Genomic DNA, 13,401 nt, shown 5'->3' with positions numbered 1-13,401 from the left:
TTTTATAGTTTACAAAGAATTTAACATGCTGTTCCATTTGTTCTGCAGGACTCTAAGAAATAATCAATGTAATTATTATTATCCTCATTTTACAGATGAGAACATTGAGGCTTATAAACACTAAGTGATTGAACCTTATACTAATCAGCAAGTTTGAAACTGGTGAACCCAAGTTTGTAGACTCCTAGAGTTAGTCTTTTCTTTCAGGCAACAAACTTTTAACAACTAAGGTTGATTCTTCAATCTGACCATTCCACCTATGTCCTGAATTTTCATACTATCTCCTTCCTGCTGAATTGGCCTTAATTTACATGATGCAATTAACATAACTTCTCCCCTCTTTGTTATTATTTATCAGACCTATCAGATCTCTTCCGTATTGTCCTGCACCCTTAACTTCCCTTAGAAGAAATGGTCAGCCATTTCCACAGTGTCTTCACTAATGTCCTAGACTCACTTACCCCCTTCCTCAGCTTTCTGCTATTCCCATCTTGCCACTCTATTTTTTTTTTTTTGCGGTACGCGGGCCTCTCACTGCTGTGGCGTCTCCCGTTGCGGAGCACAGGCTCCGGATGTGCAGGCTCAGCGGCCCAGCTGCTCCGCGGCATGTGGGATCCTCCCAGACCGGGGCACGAACCCATGTCCCCTGCACCGGCAGGCGGACTCTCAACCACTGCGCCACCAGGGAAGCCCCACCACTCTATAATTTTTTTTTTTTTTTTTTTTTTTTTTTTTTTTTTTTGCGGTATGCGGGCCTCTCACTGCTGTGGCCTCTCCCGTTGCGGAGCACAGGCTCCGCGGCCATGACTCAGGCTCAGCGGCCCAGCCGCTCCGCGGCATGTGGGATCCTCCCGGACCAGGGCGCGAACCTGTGTCCTCTGCATCGGCAAGCAGACGCTCAACCACTGCGCCACCAGGGAAGCCCACTCTATAATTTTGATTAAACCTCCTCACCTCCTTTTTCTACTTCCATCAGTGGGTACCTAAGCTTTTCTGGATAAAATAATTAAATCCTTGATTATTCTCACTAAGCACTACAAACTTTTTCTACCCGATGTCACATAGGAATGCACACCTATTCAGCAATCCATTTACTAATGTCCTCTCTTGTCCACAGCAGTAACTCCAAAGCCTTTGGTCAGCGGTCCCCAACCTTTTTGGCACTGGGGACCAGTTTCGTGGAAGACAATTTTTCCACAGACGGGGGTGGGGAACAGGGGGATGGCTCAGGCAGTAATGGAGCAATGGGGAGCACAGATGAAGCTTGGCTCACTTGCCTTCCACTCACTTCCTGCTGTGCGGCCCGGTTCCTAGCAGGCCGCGGACCGATACCAGACTGTGGCCCGGGGCTTGGGGACCCCTGCCTTGGGTAATATTAGGCTAGTTCAGCAGTTTTCAAGCTTTTGGATCTCAAGGTCTCTTTTAAATCTTAAAAATTATTAAGGATCCCAAAGAGTTTTTGTTTATGTGGGTTATAGCCATTCATATTTATTGTATTAGAAATTAAAACAGAAATTTTAAGAAATCAATTAATCAAAAGTAATAATAAACCCACTACACATTAACACAAATAACATATTTTTCATTAAAAAAACTGTATTTACCAAAACAAAAATTAAGTGAGAAGAGTGCTGTTTTATATTTTTGCAAATCTCTTTAATGTCTGGCTTAACAGATGACAGCTGGATTGACATATCTGTACCTGCAATCAATCTATTTTGAAATCATGTTGTCCCTGAAAAACTTCACTGAACACTTGAGTGAATGAAAGTGAAGAAACAAAATCTTTTAGTGTTATGATAGCTTTGATCTCAGGCAGGGCCAGCCAGGGACTAAAGGTGAGGCAAGTGAGTGACCTAGGGTGCAAAATTTAAAGCAGCATTCATTGCACATGAAAAGATGTTCAACTTCATTAGTTATCAGGGAAATACAAATCAAAATTACAATGAGCTTCCACTTCACATCCACTGGGATAGCTAGAATAAAAAAGTCAGATAACAACAACTGTTGGCAAGGATGTAGAAAAATTGAAACTTACACATTGCTAGTGGGAATGTAAACTGGTGCAGCCACTCAGGAAAACAGTATGACCCAACAATTCCACTCCTAGGTATATACCCAAGAGAAATGAAAACATGTTCAAAACATGTCCAAAAACATGTATACAAGTGTTTACAGCAGCATTATTCATGATAGGAAGAAGGTGGAAACAATCCAAATAACCATCCCCTGACAACTGGAAAAATAAAATGTGGTATATCCATAAAATGGAATATTATTTGGTCATAAAAATGAATAAAGTACTAAAACATGCTATAACATGATGAACTTTATAAACATTATGGTAAAGTAAAAGAAGCCAGTCATAAAAGATCACATATTATATGATTCCTTTTACAGGAAATATCCCAAACAGGCAAATCCATAGAGACAGAAAGTAGATTAAGTAGTTGCTTAGGGCTTGGTGAATGGGGGTTGATAGCTATAGGGTATGGAGTTTCTTTTTGAGGTAATGGAAATGTTCTAAAATTGACTGTGGTGGGAATTCCCTGGTGGTCCGGTGGATAGGACTCTGTGATTTCACTGCCGAGGCCAAGGGTTCGATCCCCCATCAGGGAACTAAGATCCCGCAAGCCTCATGGCACAGCCAAAAATAGAGGAAAAAAAAAAAGAAGTGCTTAAAAATAAATAAATAAAATTGTCCATGATGAAGATTGCACATAGTAGTGAATATACTAAAAACCACTGAATTGTATACTTTAAAAGGGTGAACTGTATGGTATGTTACATATACCTCAATAAAGCTGTTAAAACATAAAATTATAAATAGAAGATGTAGGTCATCTTATAATATGTTAGAGTGAAAATGACCTTTCTAAAAGCATGACAACATGATAGAAATCATGTAAGAAATATTCCTCATGAAACATCAGTATGTGATTTTACGTTCAAATTTTCTGCGTTCTATATTAGGGTTTTGTCTTTTCAATCTAATTAATCAATCTTTGTCTTTAATTGAGAAATCAAACCTTTTAAATGTAATTACAGATAAGCTGGATTTGAAAAAGGCAGAACAGTAGGCGTTTAGAAGCCTATGAAATCTTTGATAATTGCTCATTGAGAGTTTACAATGTATATGAAGGTAAGGACTTTGCATACATCACAGAAACCTACAATAATGCAGTACTATTAGTTTGCATATTTTGCAGATAATGCTTAAGGAGGTTAAGTAGTGCACTGAAAGCCACAATAAGCTAGGACTGGAATATGGTCTATCTGATTTCAAAGCTCCTGCTCTTCATCACTACCGGAGCCCTCCCAGTTTGGGGGGATAAAATTTCTTTATCCTCTGAAACCAGTGTTCTTCTCCCTTTTACCAGCATCCTATATTCACTGCTTCTGTTTCTTCATCATCTACTTGTCATTCCTCTGTCATATCCTTTAGGACAATTCTCACTCCAAGTGATTATTCATTCACTCTTTATCTCCTTGCCACCTAGCTTCAACACCCAATAATAATGATACCTTAATCAGAGTAGGAAACCCCAGTTAGGAAATCTAATGGCTTTTTCTCAATTTGCATCTTTATTGCCCTCTTTCGAACCTCTTCTTTCTTCTAATGTGATTCTCCCTTAATTTGTTAGTCATATTTTAAATTTCTCATTCAACCATTACTTAGTTGGCATCAACTTTGTGTGTGCATTGTGCCAGGTCCTGGGATACAAATGTCAAAAGACAGTCTCAACCCTCAATGAGCTTGTCTAGATTAAAGATAATTAAAGCAGGTTAATGAGGCCTTGCTCGGGTAGGATCCACCACCATCTGGACCCTCAGGGCCCCAGTGCAGCTCAGGGCCATGGCTCTGTGCTGGCCCATGGCCATTGGCCTCAACAGGGCCACAAGGTGACTAATAACGTGAGCAAGCCGAGGCCTAGCCACCGCCACGGGTGCCTCACCAAGTATACCAAGTACGTGCGAGACATGATCCAAGAGGTACGCAGCTTTGCCCCTTAAGAACGGCGGGCCACGGAGCTGCTCAAGGTCTCTAAGGACACGTGGGCCCTCAAGTTCATCAAGAAAAGGGTGGGGACACACTTCCATGCCAAAAGGAAGAGACAGGAGCTGAGTAATGTCCTGGCAGCCAGGAGGAAAGCAGCAGCCAAGAAGGACAGAGCTCCCTCCCCTCAGTGCGTAATAAAACCTTTTCAGAAAAAAAAAAAAAGAAAATTAGGCAACTACCAAATAATAAGTATGATTTTATATATAGATATAAAATCATATATAAGAGCCATATTATTACCAATTATTTGTTGGTAAGATATAATAACCATATTATTTGATTACATTTAAATAATCATGCTTATTACTTGGTAGCTATATTATTATGTATATATATAAATTAAGAGCAAGAGGAATGTACACCTAAGTTTGCAGTAAATTTTAGTGGTTAAGTCTATGGGCTTTAGAGTCAGGGTTTGAGACCTGAATTTCTCACTTGTTAGTTGTATAACCTTGGGTAAATTGTTCAAAGTACTTTAAGAATTGAGTGAGGGCTTCCCTGGTGGCGCAGTGGTTGAGAGTCCGCCTGCCAATGCAGGGGACGCGGGTTCGTGCCCTGGTCCGGGAAGATCCCACATGCTGCGGAGTGGCTGGGCCCATGAGCCATAGCCACTGAGCCTGCGCGTCCGGAGCCTGTGCTCCACAACCGGAGAGGCCACAACAGTGAGAGGCCCGCGTATCGCAAAAAAAAAAAAAAAGAATTGAGTGAGTCATTACAGATTATTTCATGCTTACTATAGAAGAGCAGAATGCTTTGGTGTCTGGGGAGAGAATGAACTATACAATATAGAGCCCATTATAAAAATTACTAGAGGAATGTCTGCTTTTAAATGGTTTAATAAAATTAACATAGGTAAACACAAACTATATCCTCTTGCTACCAAAAAAAAAAGCTTCTTCGGGTACCTTTGACATAGTCATCTACTGCTGGAGAACTTTACAAAATCAACATGCAATCTACATGGACACAATTTCAAATGAAAAAGCATGCATTTAGTGAATGGGAAGTGCAGTCTGGTACCCTGACATGGACACCGTCAGACCTATAGCGGATTGGTTAGCCATGCCGCCCATACCAGACTCTGGAAAGAACATGTGCGGACAAAATGTAAACATGTAAAAGGTTGGACCTTATACTAAAATTGGCAAGGTCCCCAAAACTGACTCAAGGTAGAAAGGCAAGAATACACTTCTATTCTTTCATTTATTCTAAACAAAACTCTAATGAGATCAAATCGCAAATCCAGTTTACTATTAAACTGCTGATGCTGGGAACTAGCCAATTAGGCAGACTCCAGGGACTCTAGTTGAAATGAGTATTCCAAGAATGTATTTTATATAATATCGATATCTAAAGGGTCCACTCCATTGCACACTAAGCAATTTAATTGATAGGCATTTCTTTTGCCACAACTGACCACCTTTATCGACATAAACCATGAAAAGTGAATCTGGCCATATGTTAAGGACGTGTTCTCCAACCACCAGCTGCTAAACACTGTTTCACCCAGCAGTTGAATCTGCTGTTAGTATAAAGTATGTTTACATGCTTTACAGGGAAGTACAGGGTAATTCAAACTGGAATCAAGTAAATTAAGAACAAATTACGGGACTTCCCTGGTGGTGCAGTGGTTAAGAATCCGCCTGTCAATGCGGGGGAAACGTATTTGATCCCTGGTCCGGGAAGATCCCACATGCTGTGGAGCAACTAAGCCCGTGTGCCACAACTACTGAGCCTGCATGCCACAACTACTGGAGCCTGCGCACCTAGAACCTGTGCTCCACAACAAGAGAAGCCACCACCACGAGAAGCCCGCGCATCGCAACGAAGAGTAGCCCCCACTTGCCGCAACTAGAGAGAGCCCGCACGCAGCAATGAAGACCCAATACAGCCAAAATAGAAATTAAAAAAAAAAAAAAAAGAACAAATTTCATCACTACCTCAGCAGCTTTGCCACTGTAAAGGCGAAAATGATTACAGGCCTTAAGATTGAGTGCGATGGTACTATCAGGAATTTGCTGAAGATAAACAGCCAGAACTTCTTGAGACACATCATAGTAATCCAGCTTGTAGTAACACAGGGCCACATAAACATTGAGGGCAAGGTACTCCCTATTAGATGAAAGAATTAAGGATTAACAATTTAAGTCTACTTCATAGAAATGTTGTCAAACTACAGATCTTTTTAATGGCTCAAATGGACAGCAAGGCAAAGAGGACATTTCTTCTTTTAAAGAAAAAAGAATATAATCAATGTAGCATCTTTCTTTTTGTATTATAATATTTAAGTGTTTTGATATAAGCAGAGTAAAAGATGACAACTAGAGGAGAAAGGGAAAAGTTCAACTACTACTATTCATGTTTTAAAAAACTAACATAATCAGTAATCGAGTATAAACTCAAATAAGCAGACAAGGCAAGTATATTTGACGACTGAGAATGGGAATGGGTGGGAGATTGTGACAGTAAAGCAAAAGAAGGGAGAAGGGAAGTGGATGAGATATTTTGGGGATGGGGAGAGAAGCCAAGTGGTCAGTGATAAAGTTGGAACATTAATTCTTCAGAATGATTTGTTTCTAATTTTGTCAGCAAGTTACCTACAGTGTAACCATAACACTGAAATTGATACACCTAGGCCATGCACTTTCAACAGGAGTGATATCACCCCCAAAGGGGCAAAAATTGGTTCTTATGGAGAGGTGGAAAACATACTCATTTTATATATAAAGCATAGATATACATACAGTACATAAACATATATACAATATATCTATGGTATTGAAACTTCATGGGAGGGCAATTAATGAGGGAAAAATCTAAAAAGCCTCCTTGGAAGGTCAATAATGAAAGAAAGGTGGAGAAACCCTGATCTAGACAATAAGGAGTTCTTAATCTCACCAGATTATTAGCTAAATAGATTTGAACACGTGGTGATATTAGATCCAAAGGACACTAGGTCCTCAGCCAAACTAGGTACAGAAGAAAGTAACAAAATGAGATTTCAAGGAGGCATAAATGGACACAGACCTGTTATCTAGCAGTATTCGCTTATAAATGTCAATAGCTTCTTGGTAGTGAGATCGCATATAGTGGATTGAGGCCAAACTGAGTTGATCTTCTGTGATATCCTGAAGATTCTGATGAAAGTTCATCAATTTCTTCTCATCATTAAACTAAAATTGTAAGAGAGCAAAAGACGTGTAAAGATTCACATTAGAGTACGGTTACAGAAATCAACACCTATGTAATGGATATTTTGACTTCCCCTTCTCCTTCAGCCATTTATCTCTGTTCTATTTCCCTTCAGCTCCTGGTGTTCTTTACCTCTCTTACAGAGAAAGAATAAAAATAGTCTCTGGGGACTTCCCTGGCGGCGCAGTGGTTAAGAATCTGCCTGCCAATGCAGGGGACATGGGTTCGAGCCCTGGTCCAGGAAGATCCCACATGCCGCGGAGCAACTAAGCCTGTGCGCCACAGCAACTGAGCCTGCACTCTAGAGCCCGCGAGCCACAACTACTGAAGCCCATGCACCTAGAGCCTGTGCTCCGCAATAAGAGAAGCCACTGCAGTGAGAAGCCCGTGCAACGCAACGAAGAGTAGCGACTGCTCGCCGCAACTAGAGAAAGCCCGCATGCAGCAACAAAGACCCAAAGCAGCCAAAATAAATAAATAAATAAACATTTTTAAAAATTAAAAAAAAAAGTCTCTGGAGGCAGAGCCTTAACAATGGAAAGCCTTTAAGTTATAGCTCACATTAATTACTTGACACCCCTCTTCTTACCTTCTTTTTCTTTTCTATTTCTTTCTTTATATCTTCTCCCTTTCCTTTTTTTCTCTGTCTCTATCTTTTTTACATGCTGTTTATAAGAGAGACATTTAAAATAGAAAGACACAGAAAGATAGAGAGTGAAAGGATGCGAAAAGATACAATAAGCAAACACTAACCAAAAGAGAGCTGGTGTAGCTACACAAATATGACAAAGTGTCTTTACATGAAGAGAGATTTTTGGAGATAAAGAGAGACATTTCATAATGATAAATGTTTCAGTCCACTAGATGGACATAACAATTCTAAATCTGTACACACTTAATGATAGTCTGCAAAACATGTAAAGCAAAAATCGAAAGAACTAAACAGAGAGACAGATAATTATAGCATGAAGTTTTTTTTGTTTCCCCCCGCACTGCCCGGCTTGCAGGATCTAGCTCCCTGGCCAGGGACTGAACCCGTGCTCTTGGCAGCGAAAGAGCAGAGTCCCAACCACTGGACCAACAAGGAATTCCCAAAATTTTTAAATGCACCAAAAATAATTATTTTCAAATACTACCTTTGGACAATTAGATAAACTTCCTGTAAAATAATTTAGTACTATCAATTAAAAGCTTTAAATTTTTTATTGTTCATATTCAGTAACTCAGTAAGTCCATTTTAGGATGTTAGAATCACATTTTTATAATTAAAATTAAAACCAATCTGGAAGTTAAATAACTAGAAGTGTTGAATGAATTGTGGCACATGCATATGATGGATTGTTATTAAAAAAAAGCCTGGTTTTTAAGACTAGTGACTCAGGGGTACACTCGTACAATAAAGATAAGTTTAAAAAAAAAGCAGAATACAAAAATATATATTTAACATGAATCCCATTCTGCAAAACAAATGAACAAAAATATAAATATGCATATAAAAAATAATTATCCCAAAAGGAGATATGCCAAAAGGTTGAAATTCAGTTAGCTTTAAATATGGTAGATGTTATATCCTTTTATTGCATATTTATATTTTGCTTAATAGAATGTGTAATTTTATAATATGAAAAATGATTTTAAAAATCATTTTATGACATGATCAAAATTATTGCTATAAGGCAATTCTGAAAGGTATGTATTTATTTTCAGGAGTCAGGACAAGGTGTCTTTGGTTCTGTTTCCTAAGAGACAATAAGATGGTGGAAACAAACTAATCTTAAATGACTACTGCTTAAGAAGAACTAAACCTAACATTTCTGAATAAATAAACAGAGTAAAAAAAACATTAATGGGGGAGAAAGTCCTATAAAATTAACACCTGTATTCTACTTGTTCTAGAAATACCATTAACGAGACTTTCTACTTGATTTTCTTTCACCCTTGTTGGTAACAAGAAGAAAGAGAAAAATATTTTAAAAACAAAAAGTGTGAAGTCAATTATACGTCAATTAAAAAAAGATATACATAAAATTTTTTTAATCTTAACACATTAAAAGAAAAAGTGTGAAACAGGAACGTAAGTACCTTGTGAGCCAAGTGGAAGAGGAGGCGGTTTTGAAGTCGGCTTTTTGGAGCTGTGAAAAAAATCCAAGGTGCTTATTAAAGAACTCAATTGTCTATGGCACTTAGTCCCTTGCAGGAGTGACGTGAGACAGATAAATCTTCCCAAATCCTTACCTACTGGATCCTGTTACGTCTCTGCTATAATATATTAATGTATTATTTTAGTCTAGTCCGACTGCAGTAGCAGCGACATCACCAAGAACCAGAAGGAAAATGCTCTAAGGTTCCGCTCTTGCCCACACTTCCTCCTCACTCTATGGTGGTGAAGCACAGCACGGCACTCCTCCCAGTTCCAGAGGCAGCCCACCCTGTGTAGTTCACACACTGAACCAAACACCGGAAGCAAATGGTTACGGTCATCTCAATACATGTAGGAATCCACTCTCATTCAGCTGGTCTTCCAGTGTTCTTTGTCGATTCCTTCTGAAATCCCCTTTTCATAATTACAGTGCCATATTTTCCTAAATACTAGCCCCGTCTCCATTTCATAGATCTTCTGGCACGATAATCTACCATCTAAAACAGGGAGCCAAGCAAAAGGGTGAACACCTCTTATGTTCCAGATCCCCTTTGTGCTCTTGGAGAATTTTTCTAATTCTAGACACTCAATCTTGTATCTCTTTACAGCAAAAAGTCATACTTCAATGTATAAAAAAGAAAAATATATATGGAAAGAGAGATAGCTATCTTGATCACCTTACATGTGTCTAACTGTTCCAGGCACAGATAAAGTCTAGAAATATGAGATAAATAACTCAAAGCCCTTTATAACTAAATTAGGAAAATTAGAATTCCATGACTCTGAACTGGAATTCTATCTAAATATGTATATATCAGTTAATTCTCTAAGATTTCTATCCTGAAATACATTCTTCTTTAACATATTTCCTAACAAACATTCTTTTGCCCACTTTCTCTACTTTTCTTTGAATTTAATTTGATTCATACTCTAATTATTCTTAATCTTTCCTCCCATAGTTCCCTTTTGCCCTACTCTATTTGCAAATTTGAGTCCAGCTCTCCTAAGATGACTGTCCTGGTAAGTAAAGCAAAAGGGAAGAAATCTGGATTCTTCAAGTTGGAATTACTTGGCTTCTCATTCAGAATCAGGAAAAGAAGCTATAAAATGCACATTCATAACAGCTTGAACAACTATACCCAACTCCTACCAACAGCATGAACTTCCTACCACGGTGGAACCTAAGAAAGGCACCTTGCCCTTTTTCTTCTCTCATCCTTCTGCTTTTTGGCTTTAGCTTCTGAGGAGGTGAACTGGGGAGGGTAAGCAGCACACAGATTAACTCTCTTTTTAAACATAAAGTTGCTAAGATCCAATATTCTTTCAAGAGTAAAGCTTTTTTTTTTTTTAGCTTTCTAATGTCACTTGATTTTTCCTCAATAGAAAAAGGAATTAAATAAGTTTTAAAATCTTCAAAATGACTCTTACTGTTAGTGAGAATACCAGATATTAAAAGGGCCCATTTACCTTTAAATCCAGCTGCTTCAGCTTGTTTATACATTCCAAGAAAAAAGTAGGTACAGGCTAGGTTCACCCAGACTTCAGGATTGCAATTTTCCTCTTTCGTTGCATTTTCATATTCCTGAAACATACATTAAGCAGTGATCCCTTTCAGCAGTAGGGTAATCAATGGGCCATTCCTTTATGTATAATGGAATAGGAGTTCTTACTGTGATTGGGCAACTTCACATTTAGGGACTTCTATATGCTCCTTACCTATTCTATACCTGTAACATTAAATACTGAAGCTGGGCTTCCCTGGTGGCGCAGTGGTTGAGAGTCCCCCTGCCGGTGCAGGGGACACGGGTTCGTGCCCAGGCCCGGGAAGATCCCACATGCCGCGGAGCGGCTGGGCCTGTGAGCCATGGCCGCTGAGCCTGCGTGTCTGGAGCCTGTGCTCAGCAACGGGAGAGGCCACAACAGTGAGAGGCCCGCGTACAGAAAAAAAAAAAAAAAACAGAACTGAATCTAAGGCTCAATCCTACCCATGCAGGGCTCTTGTCCACGTAACCTTACACTTGTTTTCTTTTTCCCCTTTTAATATTGATATGGGCTAACAAACTGCAGAAATGAAAAGCAACTAAAAAATTTTTTTTGCTAACTTGAAAAGACATAAAAAAGATGCCTTATTAAAAATGCATAGGTTCAGTTAACTTAAAATCTGATAACCCTAATACGCTACAAATTTCATTTCATTCTAATTGTTCTCTGGCTTTATTTGGCTTTACACTTTTAAAATTTGGTGTGTTCTGTTTTTTTTTCCCTGTTAAGGACAGTTTCCGAGATTCATTTTATTTTTAAAATAAAAATAAAATTTACTTTATTTCATTTCATTTTATTTTTGGCTCCATTGGTCTTGGTTGTTACGCTCGGGCTTTCTTTAGTTGTGGTGAGCGGGGGCTACTCTTCGTTGCAGTGTGCAGGCTTCTCATTGTGGTGGCTTCTCTTGTTGCGGAGCACGGGTTCTAGGTGCACGGGCTTCAGTAGTTGTGGCACACAGGCTCTAGAGTGCAGGATCAGTAGTTGTGGCACAAGGGCTCTAGAGCGCAGGACCAGTAGTTGTGGCACAAGGGCTCTAGAGCGCAGGATCAGTAGTTGTGGCACACGGGCTTAGCTGCTCCGCAGCATGTGGAATCTTCCCGGACCAGGGATCGAACCCATGTCCCCTGCATTGGCAGGCAGACTCTTAACAACTGTGCCACCAGGGAAGTCCCTCCATAAACCCTTTTACTATTTATCAGTCTTCCCCAGGTGCCTTTTTTCTTTCTTACTCTGTTTGGGCTACTCTTTCTTCTCCTATATCTTTCACATATACTACCAGCTCCTATTCAGCCCTTTTCACATCTTTACTTTTCCTTCACTGATTTTGTTGTTTTTGTTCATATCACTTCCTCATTACCTGATCTTGGATACTTTTCATTCTAGTAGTGCAGGTTATTTTAATATCCTTAGATTACACTTTGAGAGTAAGAATATGTGGGAAAATTCCAAACAATTTCATTTATGAATTAAAAATTATTTGACATAAGGCATCTACAATTTTATCTAGATCCATAATTCCATAGATTGTTAATTACATTGCAGGGTTTACAATGACCAAGAAAAAAAAACTTTCAAAGCTATACTCAAAAAATATAAAGAGAATATAATCTTTCCTATGTCTAAAATTTACCACACAAAATAACAATGAACTTCTTTTTGAGAAAAGAATCATGAAATTTTTTATCAAAAGGGCTTATTTTTCTTCTCCTGAAGACATCCTTAAGAAAGACTAATATTAATATATTGAACAATCTCATTACTATATATTTAAAAGGAAGAAGTAAACAGACATAGATAAATATGCTTGAACATACACAGAAGATTTCTGAGGCAACACATCAAAAAAGAGCCAATGGTTACTTCTGTTAACATAGAAATAGGATTGAGGAAAGCACACAAGGTGACTTTTTTTTCTTTTTCCTTTGTTCTCTTCTATATTGTTTGAACTTTACCATGAGCGTGTATTATTATAATACAAAGCTTAATAACTTTTCAAAACCCTTCTGTTATTAAAAAAAGTTTCTTTAAACTAACCTCCAAAGCTCTCTTGTAGTCACCCAGATGAAAAGCACAGTAGCCAATCCACAAATTAGTGTCCTCTTCTTGCTCCCCAACGTGACGTTTGAACTTCATGTTAAAATTTCATGAAAAAAAAATCATGAATACTTTGAATAGTACACTCTCTGTTAAACACTGCTATGTTGTTATTAATGAACAATAGGAAATCACAAATTATAGAAGCAAGATAATCTCAGTTTAATTACACTGATACCTACAGAACTCAGCACAATTACCTTTCCCTCAAACATTTCACAATTGTTTTTCTGTGTTTACTGACACCTTACTCCAGAAAGTATTTAAGAGTTATCCTCATAACAATTCTGGGTGATATATAAGGAACATAAGAATTATGTGAAATATTTAATGCCAAATAACTGAAAGTTAGTGAAATTAAGTGATGGACTCA

At 38.5% G+C, this 13,401-nt stretch overlaps 1 protein-coding gene and 1 pseudogene across 5 annotated transcripts in view; one reads left to right on the top strand and one right to left on the bottom strand.

Annotated features, from left to right (window-relative positions):
• The window catches only part of IFT56 (intraflagellar transport 56), a 38,066-nt gene that overhangs the window by 21,953 nt on the left and 2,712 nt on the right, over positions 1 to 13,401 (bottom strand). For all 4 annotated transcript variants that reach the window (XR_014016623.1, XM_081243828.1, XM_081243829.1 and 1 more), the window contains 5 exons: positions 12,969 to 13,061; positions 10,860 to 10,974; positions 9,335 to 9,384; positions 7,088 to 7,233; positions 6,001 to 6,172 (listed from right to left, as the gene is read on the bottom strand). Coding sequence is in view for 3 of the 4 variants with exons in the window: in XM_081243828.1 (XP_081099954.1) it covers positions 6,001 to 6,172; positions 7,088 to 7,233; positions 9,335 to 9,384; positions 10,860 to 10,974; positions 12,969 to 13,061 (576 nt within the window). In the remaining variant the exon portion in view is untranslated. The remainder of the gene's footprint in view (positions 1 to 6,000; positions 6,173 to 7,087; positions 7,234 to 9,334; positions 9,385 to 10,859; positions 10,975 to 12,968; positions 13,062 to 13,401) is intronic.
• LOC308622781 (large ribosomal subunit protein eL36-like) lies at positions 3,857 to 4,317 on the top strand (annotated as a pseudogene). The gene has a single exon. The product of its transcript is annotated as a large ribosomal subunit protein eL36-like (transcript).

This window comes from Mesoplodon bidens (assembly GCF_964165515.1).
Source record: "Mesoplodon bidens genome assembly, chromosome: 9".
NCBI classification, from domain to species: domain Eukaryota; kingdom Metazoa; phylum Chordata; class Mammalia; order Artiodactyla; family Ziphiidae; genus Mesoplodon; species Mesoplodon bidens.
The sequence above is the reverse complement of the archived record's forward strand: the minus strand, read 5'-3'. Positions and strand labels throughout refer to the sequence as shown.